Source organism: Marmota marmota, unplaced genomic scaffold (assembly GCF_001458135.2).
Source record: "Marmota marmota marmota unplaced genomic scaffold, marMar, whole genome shotgun sequence".
Classification (NCBI taxonomy): domain Eukaryota; kingdom Metazoa; phylum Chordata; class Mammalia; order Rodentia; family Sciuridae; genus Marmota; species Marmota marmota.
This window is the reverse complement of record NW_026000174.1, coordinates 16,314,927-16,328,978: the sequence shown is the minus strand read 5'-3', so window position 1 is coordinate 16,328,978 and position 14,052 is coordinate 16,314,927. Positions and strand designations below refer to the sequence as shown.

Here is a 14,052-nt window from a genome sequence, read left to right as displayed (position 1 = left end):
CCCATGTGGCAAGCTGGGGTGGGCTGGCCAGTCCTGCAGAACTATGCGGCTGACCCAACAGGGCAAATCTGAGGAATCAGAAATGTTTCTCAACTGATTGAAAAAATTTTTCCTGATGCCTCCCTGAAGTGAACACAGAACATAATACTTGCTATAACTCCCTGGATTCTAGAGAAAATATATTTTATATTTAGGAATATGATTAAGTTCTATTGGGAAAAAAGGAATGAAAATAAAAAGAAAAATCTAGAAAAATCATGAAAGAAAAGAAAGAGAGAAAGGGAGGGAGGAAAGAAGGGAGGGAGGGAAGGAAAGGAAAGGACAGGATATGCAGCTCAACAGTATAATTACATCTTTCTCCCTCAAAATGTAGCAACAACAATGGCTGATGTTTTTATCTAAATGACTTAAGGATTCATTTACTTAACAAATTAACCTTTAAAGGGCTAAAAAAATGGAAAAATGAATATATTTCTTACTAGGATTATGCAAAAGCAAAAAGAGATGCTAACTGTTACATATTGACCTGACTTTTGAAAGGGTTTAGACTGAAGTCTGGTGCCACCTGGCCTCTCTGTGCTATATCAACAGAGTTGCCAGTTCTGCTGGGCTTTCTCTTGAAAGCCTCCTGATTCTCCAGTATTGATTCACTGCCTTCTGCAGAAAAATCCTCTCTTCCAAAGAGTAGCATAGACAGAAATGGTGATCTATGAGTTTATCTCATTGTTTCCAAAAGCCTAGTAGAAAATAAATATTTTCTCATGACAAAGTTCATTAGATATCAGATTCTTTACTTTTAGCTGGAATCATATTACTTAGTTAGAATCAAAGATTAAGTTATGATGTCTTTTTTTTTCAGAAAAATGGGGAAAGAAATTATTACTTAAGAAATATACTTTGGGATTGAGGATGTAGCTCAGTAGTAATAGTAGTACTTGCCTAACATAAACAAACAAGATCCTGGGTTATATGCAGGGCCTTGTGTTAATCCCAAGTACCAGAAAATAAAAAGAAATAAATATACTTTGTTTGGCAGACAGCATAATTTAAAATCGAGTATTCAGGAAGGGTAGGAAAAACAGCAACAACTCACTTTGTTTAGAAAAAATAAAAGCCATGCTTTAAAGGAGGATCCCCTTAAATCAGTGCTTCTGTAAAATACCATTTCCAGCGGCTCAAAAATTCCAACAAAATTCTATTTCTCAAATATTTTACAGAATCTACTCAGCATTCCTTTCTTTAAAGAACTGCCACTCTGCCACTTCCCCTACCTCACATGGTCCTGTAAGGGACTGGAAATTGTAGCATACACTTTCAACTACTCTACATAAATCTGTAATCCAATCTGTGCCAATATAATTCTCCATCTCCACCCATCTCCACCCATACCCCAGTCATATTAGACTCTTGAACAAAAATATTGAGGGATGAAAAATGAAAAGAATCATCTGAGAGAGCCAATAAGAAAAAGCCAATGCCCTAATCTCTGCTACTGGTATCTCTAAAGTTATATTTGTTCTAGGTCCTTCCTCAGTTCAGCCTGTTCAGTTCTTCCTTACTTAATTACTTAAGGTTGTATAATAAGGAAATTGACTAGTCTTCACCCTCCATTCCTGAGAGGTAACTACTAAACTCTTAGAATTTCCCCAGTGACAGGGGTATCTTTCTTATTCATGGTGGGTCCCTTGGATCACGCTTGAATTTATGCTAATGAAATGCCTTGGAATGGGACATTTGTCACTAGAAAGACTAACCAGGTGATTAGAGGGTTGGGGCTTTGGCTAATACCAGTTCACCCTTTAAGAGAAAAAGGAGGCTAAAGACTGGGTTCAATCACAAAGCCAACAATTCAATTATAACTATGTTTAAAAAACAAACAAAAAAAAACTTTAGGGGCCAGGGTTGTGGCTCAACAGTAGAGTGCTTTCCTAGCATGCATGAAGCACTGGGTTCAATCCTCTGTCTACAACTAAAAAAAAAAAAAAAAAAAAAAACTTTAAAAAAATATGGTGGACACCAAAGTCAACGGAGCTTTCTGAGTGGCAAACACATAGATGTGCTGGGCGGGCAATGTGTCCTGTCCCATCTACCAGGAGAAGACATAGAAGTGCCAGATCTCAACCTATGAGTCTCTTTTTTTTTTTTTTGGTTAGTCCTATTTTGTAGCCTTTATAATACTAAAAACAGGGCTTTTTTGAGTTTTGAATAGCTCTAGCAAATTATAGAACCTAGGAGGTCTCTGGGAACTCCCAACTTTGTGGCCAATTGGTAAAAACTGCAGGAGACCTGTGAATTTCCAAAGCTTATGGCTGATGTCTGAAGTGAGGATAGTTTTGGGACTATACCTTAACTTGTGAATCAAAAGTGTTTCTCTAATCTCTCTTTGCTTTATTTTTGTAGTTAGTAAATGAAGATAACCACAGTATCTATACATCATAAAGTTTTTATAAGAAATAAATGAGTTAATACATATAAAAAACTTAGAATAGTGCCTAGGACATATTAAATATTATACAAATTTTAGTTGCTGTTTTATTTTGAAACAGGGTCTTGCTAAATTGCTTAAACTTGCCTTGAACTTATGATACTTCTGCCTCAGCCTCCCAAATCACTGGGATTATAGGCATGCTTTATTTGTGTTTGCAGTCTGGGGATTGAACCTAGGGACTCACATATGCTAGGTAAGCACTCTACCACTGAGCTACTTTCCCAACACTCCCATTTTTTTTTAAATTTTTATTTTGAGACAAGGTATAATTAAATTGCTGAGACTGGCCTTGAATTTGTAATCCTCCCACCTTGGCCTCCCAAGTAGCTGAGATTACAGATATGCTTGCTCCACTGTACCTTTCCTTGAATTGTTGTTTTTATTATAAAAATCCAGAGGTGGTTAATATAGAGATTAGCAAGCTTTTCTGTTTAGATCTAAATAATAGAGAAAAGGTTGGCTTCCAACATTAGTCAGAAAATGTTGACAACATTAATCACACAGAGGAGACTGATATTAGCCAGATAATGTTCTGAACACAAATGATTGCTGCTGATATCTACATCATCTAGCTAAACTCAGACCAGTCAGTTTCAGCCAGTGCCAGAATATTACATGTGTTTTGTAGCCTGAAATTGTCACTAGAGAAATTAGGGGACTTGTTCTGAATAAGGAGGCAAGTTATTGGTAAGAACAGAATACAAAAACAATCTTACTTCTAGTTTATCAAATCACTAGGAATAACACATGGTAAGCCAATGCTAAAAACACTTTTCCTATCTTAGCTGTTAACTACATTACTATGCATTCAAATGTTTTTCTCTGCTCCCCTCCTCCAAAACCTCACTCCATTGTCTTCCATTTTCCTGTAATTTAGAATATACTGAAAGTGTTCCAAATAGTTGCTGAGTCCAAAAATAATGTTCTTACCAGAAAATTGCTTGGAGCTGTTTTCTAGTATTATGATTCAATCCCTTTATTTTTGCTTCCTCTTGGTCACCTTCTCTTCCCAGCTACTTCTCTATGAGTTTTTAGAAAAAGCTACGAATGCTCTCTCTGCCATCTTTCATTCTAAGTTCCTACTTTAAAAGTCCACTCTTTTTTTTTTTTTGAGTTGTAGTTGGACACAATACCTTTATTTTATTTTTATATGGTGCTGAGGATCGAACCCAGGGCCTCACACATGCTAGGCGAGCGCTCTGCCACTGAGCCACAACCCCAACCCCAAAGGTCCACTCTTAAAAATTAGGTACCCTATCTTTATATCACTGGAGAAAAAAATCAAAATTAAATGGTACCGATGGAAGATCTTTCCTGGCAATATTGGTCTAATTCCCCAAAGTTCATATCACTACTTCATCTTTTATTAGTAGACAGTTTGGGTTGCTCAGGAACTATTAAAGAAACCCCCCCCACACACATACACACAAGGACTTCAGCTTCTGAAGATTTCCAGGAAGCTCTTTCCTTATGCTCCTTCTAAATTGACAAAACAGAATTAAGAAGCTTGTCCATCCCAGAACCAGGACTCCAGGTCCTCCTGCTTCAAATCTAACACTCTCTACCTACATTATAGATGAGCCCTTCCAGATCTAAAATTCCATAATCCTAGGTAAGAATTTAAATAAAAATAGAAACTGCCTCATTCCTACCAAAAGTAGTCTTTTCTACCACCAGATCAGTGCTTTCAACCAAGATTTTAAGGAAAAGCATTGGCATAGAGATCAGAAGGCCAAAATTGAAGTCCTGGCTCTACTAAATGCATAATAATGAACTAGCGATTTTATAGGCCAAGGCCTAAGGTTCCTCATCTGAAAACCCTTCTTAGGTTTATCATTATATCTTAGGAATGTCTCCCAAAGTCTCATGTGTTTAGAGGGCTTTGGGGAAGTGATTGGATCATGAAAACTCTGACCTCATCAGTGGATTAATCCATTGGCTGAATGGATTACTAGGAGTGGGACTCAATTAAAGGAAGCAAGTCACTTTTGGCTACCTGCAGAGGGTTTAATCTTCTCCCTGCCCTCCACACTCCACCCCTGCTTCCCAGCTAATATGAGTTGAGCAGCTTTCTTCCACCAGGCCCTTCCTCCATGTTTCTGCCTCAGAGCTAGCCAACCATCAAATAAAACCTCCAAAAACATGAGCCAAAATAAATCTTTCCTCCCTAAGTTGTTTTGCCAGGTGTTTTGGTCACAGAGACAAAAGGCTGACTAACACAAGAACCCATGCTAAGGACCCTGAAAAGAGACTGTTTCCATTTTTTTTTTATATCAAAGAAAGCTCTAGTTACAGATATAAATGGAGAGAAAGCTTAAGCCCTCTTTTTACTTTTCCTGTCAAATCTCACACAAATAGATATATTCCTTTACACAATACTCTGAAAATAATACAGAAAAAAAAATGGTAGTCATGATTAAGCAGTTTCATCATATATGAAAAAGATCTAAAGTTTTCATTAATAAATTCAATTCAAAACAGTAGAGTAATGTGACTTCTGAAGGGACCAGTACCTAATTAGACTATGTTAACAGATGAACAGGGTTCAGAACTGAGGTGACAATCCAGATCAATTCTGTAAGAATTTGGGAGTCTGTGTCCAACTTCAGGATCTAAGAAACACGTTCACAAAATTTTTTATGGGCAGAAAACCAAGGTATCTGAGGAGAAGGACGAGGATAAAAACCAAGATATCTAAGGAGGGGCTGGGGATATAACTCAGATGGTAGAGTGCTTGCCTTGCATACACAAGGCCCTGGGTTCAATCCCCGGCACCAAAAAAAAAAAAAAGATATCTGAGGAGGAGGACGAGGCTGAGAAAATGTTTTCTCAAAGAACTAGGACTACTCAACCTGGAAAAGAGAAGACTCAAAGGAGAATCCAACTTTTACTTTGGGACTAAGTGGGAGCGACAGAAGAAAGAGCTTGCCTCAAGAGACCAGCAAGTTCTTTATCTCTAGAGATGATGCATCAGAAGCTAGGAGATTCCCATGGGGTGGGAATAAGGAGAGAAGTAGAGAATAAGCTAGAGTTCAAAAAACATTCTGACTCTGGAGAATCTTTCCCAGTTCCCAGCACAGTGACTACTTAGTTAGTCTTATTCAATGACTATATATAGAATCATTTCAATAATTTGCTTTTTAACTAAGTATTTTATGTTCTTATCATACTAGTATTTTATGTTCCTATTTCTTTAAGTTCAATTTGCTATCTTCGTCTCTCTGAGCCTTCTAACAACTAGGAATGACAACAAGGCTGCCTATTACCTTCTGAGGACTTCCATGCTTTCCACAGGTCCTCCACGCTGATGAGCTTGTCCTCACCATGGAAGGTGCTGTGCTTCACTGTTGGGTCATGGTAATTGAGGTCTTCCCTCAGGAACTGCAAGGGGAAAGCACACAAGTCACAAGAGATCCCTGGGAGCCAGCACACCAAGATCTCCACTCAAGTCATTTGCCTCGAGCTATCCACAGCACATTCCATTTACCCAATGCATGTGTATTATATCACTCATGTATCTTTCTTTGTGCATATGTCTTAGTTGCCATTGAGACTACATTTTCTTGTAATATGTTTCACTTGAAAAAAATAAATATGAATTAGAAATTCTTTCCTCATACTGTTTTTTGAATTATGGGAAGATTAATAACAGTTAACTGGAATTTAATAAGCTGGAAGAGGGAAGAAAGAATAGAAAGAATAATTAACAATTTTTGAGTACTTCTTTATATACTAAGAAATATTCTAAGAACTTTCACAATATTTTCTCATCTAATCTTCACAGCCAATGAATTATCACACCTATTCTAGAAATAAGAATAGTAACATTCTCAAAGATAATGCAATTTGTACCCAAATCATATTAGTTACTTGCTGTGATGATTTTAAAACATCCACAAATTCTCAAATTGTCCCCAAATTCCTTGACAATCCTCCTATCAAAGGTGGATTCCACTCCCATTGAATATAAGCTAACATTAGTGATTCATTATTATGGTTTAGATAAGCACCACTCAAAGGTCCATGTGTTAAAGGCTTAGTTTATAAAGTGTCACTACTGAGATGTGATGCAATATTTGAAAGATCCTTAGGTCACTGAGGGCATGCCATCAAAGGGAATTGTAGGCCTCCAGCCTCCTCCTCTTTCTCTTTACTTCCTGATTTGGTGATAAGTCATTTTTGCTCCACTACTCAGAGACCCAAAGAAATTAGGATACTCAACTTTGGATTGGAATCTACAGGACTGTCAGCCAAAATACATCTTTCCTCTTTATAAGTTAGTATACACACACACACACAAAAAAAAAATTTAGTCAGCTTTTTCACTGTTGTAGCCAAAATATTTGAAAAAAAAAATTACAGGAGGAAAAGTTTACTTTGGTCCTCACAGTTTCATAGTTCTCAGTTCATAGATGACCAACTCCACCACTCTGGGTTCAAGGTGAAGCAGAACATCAAGGCAGAAGGGTGTGGCAGAGGAAAGCGGCTTAGGACATAGCAGAGAGAAACTGCTCCACTCAGTAGGGACAAAATATATACCTCAAAGGCACACCCCCCAGTGATGCAACTCCTCCAGCCATACCCTACCTGCCTACAGTTACTACCTACAGTTAATTCCTATCAGAGGATTAATGCACTGATTAGGTTAAGACTCTCATAACCCAATCATTTTACATCTAAACTTTCTTGCATTGTCTTGCATGCACACGAGTGTGTGTGTGTGTGTGTGTGTGTGTATATATATATATATATATTTTTTTTTTAAGATGCAGTCTTGTTATGTTGCCCAGGCTGCCTTGAATTCCTGGGCTCAAGCAATCCTCCTGCCTCTGTCTCTCAAGTAACTAAGATTTCAACATATATTTAATGAAAATTTCCATGTACCAGATATAGTTCCAGGTACTAGAGCAAGAAGTAGTAACCAAAACAGACAAAAATGTTATATGTTTATCTTCACTGAACTACCAACAGGCCTTAGAAGAGGAAATACTAAAAGAAGGGGATTTTTCTACAATTACCAGGTAACTCTAGGAAATACTCTGATAGGAGATACCAGCTGTTTATAGGGAACTCACAAGAAGTAAGAAAGCCTGATCATGAAATATGCATATAGCAGAGAAGCTCACAGAAAGTATAAAAAGTAAATCTACACAAGCTGGGTGTCGTGGTACACACCTGTAATTCCAGTGATTTGGGAGGCTGAAGTGGGAGGATCAAAAATTCAAGGCCAATCTTGGCAACTTAGTGAGACCCTGTCCCCAAATAAAAAGGGCTGGGAATGTAGCTCATTGGTAAAGTGTCCCTATGTTCAATCCCCAGTTCTGGAAAAAAATAAAAGTACCTACACAGGAACTCACATACAAGCATACAAGCCTTAGTGGTGCCATAACATATGCCAAGAGGAAACAGGGTCAGAAAACAAGACCAGCAAGAAGATGGTGCCAAATGATGGACAAGGCAGATAGACAATTTATGTGAAGGAAGGGTCTGATTCTTTCTGGAACCATTTTAGAGAACAAAGAAGTGAGGTTGCAACAATCAAGCCTTAAGAGTCAGAAAGACAATATACTATAAAGAGATCAGAACCTATAAAACAGGCCACTTATTTCCTATGTGGCTTTTGGGCAAGCTTCTCAGCCTCTTGGTTTATTAGTCTCTCAAACAAAGAGCTAATTATCCTCTCATCTGAGTAGGATGAGACATGTTTGCAGAAGTCATAAATTACCTTTACAAGGATCTTTTTTATTGGCTCCAAAGTATATTGTAAAGTTGAACCTAAGCCTTGCTTTTCGGACTGTCTTCTAAAACAACAACAAAACAAAGAGGTTCTAGTGGCTTGGCTTTTGGCTTAGTGGTAGAGCACTCACCTAGTACATGTGGGGCTCTGGGTTCGATCCTCAGCATCAAATATAAATAAATAAAATAAAGGTATTGTGTCCACCTACAACTAAAAACATATTTTAAAAAAAGAGGATCTAACAATACCAAACTCCAGTGACTTTTACAATTTTATATAGGAGAGGCTTAAGGGATATAATTTGATTAGAAGGGGAGGGCAGTGGCTAAGGTACTGAGTCATTACGAGGTTGTGTTTTCAAAGCAAACACGCTATTGTTTGTTTGTTTGTTGAAACTAGGGGCATCCTCACCCTTTTTATTTTTTATTTTGAGATAGGAACTCACTAAATTGCTTAGGACCTAAGTTGCTTAGGCTGGCCTAGCACTCATTTCTCTTGCCTTAGCCTTCCATGTCCTTGGGATTACAGGCATGTGCCATCACACCTGGCAAGAGAAAAAGACTCTTGATCAAAGATGATCTAGAATTCGCACTACTACTATGCATACCTTTATCAGTCTTTTTATGTGTCTATCTTCCCTGCCAACCATATCCCACTGATAGAAGCTCCCAGTCACCCAGTTATAAGCATAACACACTAGAATATTATATTGAACTACTACTCTGATGTCCAATATATTTGAGGTATTCTTACTTTAATACTGTCCTATATCCAGTTAATAGCTAAAGTCTGATTAAGGAAAAAGTTCAAAAGCAACAAAAAGCCAAAACAAAACAGGCCACTTTTGGCTTTCACAAAACAGGATTTACTGTTTCAGACTCTGAACAAACAGCTCCTCCCTCAAGAGGATCCAAAGAGACTCTCTAAAAGATGTGTCTTAATTTGCCTCACCAGAAGGAATGGAGCACTGGCTAGAACTGCAGCTCAATATCTCAATATCTCGCCTAAGTGCCAAGGTACCAGCTGTCACTAGGTATATTTAGCTCATGAGCTCAGAAAAGTGATCTCCCAGTAGCTGGCCGTAGTGAAGTAGTGTGGATGGGAACAGAGAAGAAAGGATATCTCTCTAGAATTCCCATAATACAGGCTCAGAATTTTCTAACATAGGCCAGAAGAAGAGCAACACATCTTTGGATATAGGGATCTGAGCAGCTCTCCTGGGGAGAGCTGGTTTTAAATTAATTGTTTTCTTCTTAAAACCAATTAATCCTTTTTCCCCATCCAATCTTGTTCCTCACTACCTACTTTCCATATCTTCTAAACCAAACCACATGGCCTCCTCCACTCCCACTTCCCCTGAAAGCCCACTGTCTAGTATTAAGAATCAATAAACAACATGTTCTATATTAGACAATTCCTGTTTCTCTCCTAAACATCCAGCAAGGACCCAAATTTTAGCTATGTAGCTCTGAATGTCTTTAACACACAGTGCTAGAACAATGATGATTCAGGGATGAAATACATGTCCACAATGACATCAGAAGCCGTTGGCTAGAAGTTAGGGAGAGGAGAGTCATTTCTCACTCATTTTTGCACATCTAAGTCTCAATTCTACCATATTAAACACTAGAATAATCTATATAAAGTACAAACCTAACTAGACCAATTTACCTACTTAAAATCTCACAACTCCCCATTATTTCCAGACTTCTTAACCTGTCATTTAAGGTCTTTTACAATGTGGCCCATAGATTTACTTCCCAGTCTTGGCCATTCTCCTTTCCTACAAGACCTTACACTACAGACCAGTGGTCAGAAAATTGTGGCCATGGAACAAATCCAGTTTGCCACTTGCTTTTGTAAATAAAATTTTATTGGAACATAGCCAGATTCACTCAGTGATATATTATCTATGGTTGTTTCATGCTACAAAGACAGAATTGAGTAATTGTTACAGTGACTCTAAGGCCAGCAAAGCCTAAAATATTTACTGTTTGGCTCTTTATAGAAAAAACTACTAACCCCTGCTATACACACATTTAAGCCACTTCAGGCTCCTCAAACCAATGCATAAGGTGCTCCATATAAAATGCTTTCTCCTACTTTTTGTTTGTTAAGGATAAAGTCACTCTCTGTAAAGTTTTCCAGACTTCTCCCAGATAAGTTAATTGCCCCTTGGTTCTCAGGGTTATATATCTATCACAATGCTTATCTCATTGTTCTATAACTACTCCCTAAGCAACTCAAAAGTGAATACTGTATTTCATTTACCATTTATCTCTTCAACCAGCATTTAAAAATTTTCTGGAACAAATAAATAAATAATTAATTTAGCTCCATAGGCCCATCCCCAAGCATAAGGCCTGGCATAAAACAGAGTATATCATTATTAAAAATTGAATGAGTGTCTTTTACCTGAGTTTTTCCTATAACATGTAGCAGAATGCTTAGTTTAAAATAGCTAGTCAAAATAGCTATGTCTATGAATAATTCTCTAAAATATACCATATATTAAGCCACAAAGCAACTCTTAACATATACAAAAAAGTAGAGATATTACCCTTCCTTCTATCAGATCATAATAGAATAAAATTAGAAATCAATGATAAAATAAGAAATAAAAGCTACTCCAATACCTGGAGACTAAAAAATATGCTACTGAGTGAACAATGGGTTCCAAAAGAAATAAAGGAGGAGATTAAAAAATTCTTAGAGGTAAGCTGGGTGTAGTACCTATCGCACGCCTATAATCCAAGCAGCTTGAGAGGCTGAGATAGGAGGATTGAGAGTTCAAACCCAGCCTCAGCAAAAGTGAGGTGCTAAGCAACTCAGTGAGACACTGTCTCTAAATAAAAAATACAAAATAGGGCTGGGGATGTGGCTCAGTGGTTGAGTGCCCTTGAGTTCAATCCCTAGTAACAAACAAACAAACAAAAAAAAAAATCTTAGAAGTAAATGAGAACAATGATACAACATAACAATATCTCTAGGACACATTGAAGGCAATTCTAAGAGGAAAGTTCATTGCATGGAGTTCAATGCTTAAAAGAAGAAAAGGTCAACAAATAAATGACCTAACATTACACCTCAAAGCCCTAGAAACAGAAGAACAAATCAACACCAAAAGGAGTAGAAGACAGGAAATAATTAAAATAAAGCTGAAGCCAATGAAACTGAAACAAAAGAACCAACTGAAAAAATTGACAGAACCAAAAGTTGGTTCTTTGAAAAAATAAATAAAGTTGACAAACTCTTAGCCATGCTAACGAAGAGAAACAGAGAGAAAACTCAAATTACTAACATACATGATGAAAAAGGAAATATCACAACAGACACTACAGAAATACAGAAGATAATCAGAAATTATTTTGAAAACTTGTACTCCAATAAAATAGAAAATATCAAAGGCATCAACAAATTTCTAGAGTCATATGATTTGCCCAAATTGAATCAGGATAATATACACAATTTATTTATTTATTTTTTTAATTTTTTATTGTGGGTTGTTCAAAACATTACAAATTTCTTGACATATCATATTCCACACTTTGATTCAAGTGGGTTATGAACTCCCACCTTCACCCCATACACAGATTGCAGAATCACATCAGTTACACATCCATTGATTTACATATTGCCATACTAGTGTCTGTTGTGCTCCGCTGCCTTTCCCATCCTCCACCCTCCCCCCTCCCATTTTTCTCTCCTCTCTCTCTCTCCCTCTCCTCTCCCTCCTNCATCTGGAAAAATAAGAGACTCAGAATAGCTAAAGCAATCCTTAGCAAGGAGAGTGAAGTAGATGGCATCACTATACCTGGCCTTAAACTATACTACAGAGCAACAGTAAAACAAACAGCATGGTATTGGCACCAAAATAGACTGGTAGACCAATGGTACATATTAGAGGACACAGAGACTAACCCTCATAATTACAGTTATCTTATATTTGACAAAGGCGCCAAAAACATACATTGGAGAAAAGATAGCCTCTTCAACAAATGGTGCTGGGAAAACTGGAAATCCATATGCAACAAAATGAAATTAAACCCCTATCTCTCATCATGCACAAAACTTAACTCAAAATGGATCAAGGACCTAGGAATTAAACTAGAGACTCTGTGTCTAACAGAAGAAAAATTAGGCCCTAATCTTCATCATGTGGGATTAGGCCCCAACTTTCTTAATAAGACTCCTATAGCAGAAGAATTAAAACCAAGAATCAATAAATGGGATGGAATCAAAGTTCAAAGTTTCTTCTAAGCAAAAGAAACAATCTGTGAGGTGAACAGAAAGCCTACATCCTGGGAGCAAATCTTTACCCCTCACACATCAGATAGAGCACTAATCTCTAGGGTATATAAAGAACTAAAAAAACTAAGCACCGAAAAAACAAATAACCCAATCAACAAATGGGCCAAGGACCTGAACTGACACTTCTCAGAAGAGGATATACAATCAATCAACAAATATATGAAAAAAAATGCTCATTATCTCTAACAATCAGCGAAATGCAAATTAAAACTACTCTAAGATATCATCTCACTCCAATCAAAATGGCAGCTATTATGAAGACAAACAACAATAAGTGTTGGTGTTTCACTCTTCCTGCTTACAATTGCTTTAGCTATTTAGCTTTAGCTATACTGTGAAATGCATTCCACTATTGTCATGTATGTAAGAAATTAAAAAAATGTTCTACATAGAAATAGAAAAGGCAGTTATGAAATACATTTGGAAAAATAAGAGCCCCAGAATAGCCAAAGCAATCTTTAGTGAGAAAAGTAAAGCAGAAGGTATCGCAATAGCAGACCTTAAATTATACTATACAAGCTATAGTAACAAAGACAGCATGGTATTGGCACCAAAACAGACATGAAGACCAACAGAATAGAATAAAAGACACAGAGACAAACCCACATAAATAGTTATCTCATATTACATATAGAAAGGCACCAAAAACATACATTGGAGGAGACAAACTCTTCAACAAATGGTGCTGGGAAAACTTGAAATCCATGTGTACCAGAATGAAATTTAACCCCTATCTCTCACCCTGTACAAAACTCAACTCAAAGTGGATCAAAGATCTAGATATTAGACCAGAAACTCTGCAACTACTATAGGCCCAACATGTTTCCTTGGGAACCAACACTTCCTCAACATGACTCTTAAAGTGCAAGAAGTAAAACTTAAAAATCAATAAATGGGATGGTATCAAACTAAAAAGCTTCTTCACAGCAAAGAAACAATCCAGAGTGTGAAGAGAGAGCCTACAGAATAGGAGAAAATCTTTGCCACTCACATCTCAGATAAGGTGTTAATTTCCAGAACATACAAAGAACTCAAAAAGATTAACACAAAAAATAATAAATAAATAAAAAATAATAATAACCCAATCAAAAAGTGGGAAAATGAACTGAACAGACACTTCATAAAAGAAGAAATACAATCAATCAACAAATACGTGAATAAATGTTAACATCTCTAGCGATTAAAGAAATGCAAATTAAAATAACACTTAGATTTCACCTCACTCCAATCAGAATGGCAATTATTAAGGTTACAAGTAGGGGGAGAAATGAATTACAGTAGATGGGGTAGAGAGAGAAGAGGGGAGGGGAGGGGAGGGAAGGGGGGATAGTAGAGGATAGGAAAGGCAGCAGAATACAACAGACACTAGTATGGCAATATGTAAATCAGTGGATGTGTAACCGATGTGATTCTGCAATCTGTATACGGGGTAAAAATGGGAGTTCATAACCCACTTGAATCAAAGTGTGAAATATGATATGTCAAGAACTATGTAATGTTTTCAACAACCAACAAT

General features: G+C 37.1%; 1 protein-coding gene across 9 annotated transcripts in view; it reads right to left on the bottom strand.

The window, feature by feature from the left end:
• Positions 1-14,052, bottom strand: part of Stim1 (stromal interaction molecule 1) — a 250,668-nt gene that overhangs the window by 60,000 nt on the left and 176,616 nt on the right. For all 9 annotated transcript variants that reach the window (XM_048788166.1, XM_048788162.1, XM_048788170.1 and 6 more), the window contains exon 3: positions 5,755-5,869. In XM_048788166.1, the coding sequence (XP_048644123.1) occupies positions 5,755-5,869 (115 nt within the window). The remainder of the gene's footprint in view (positions 1-5,754; positions 5,870-14,052) is intronic.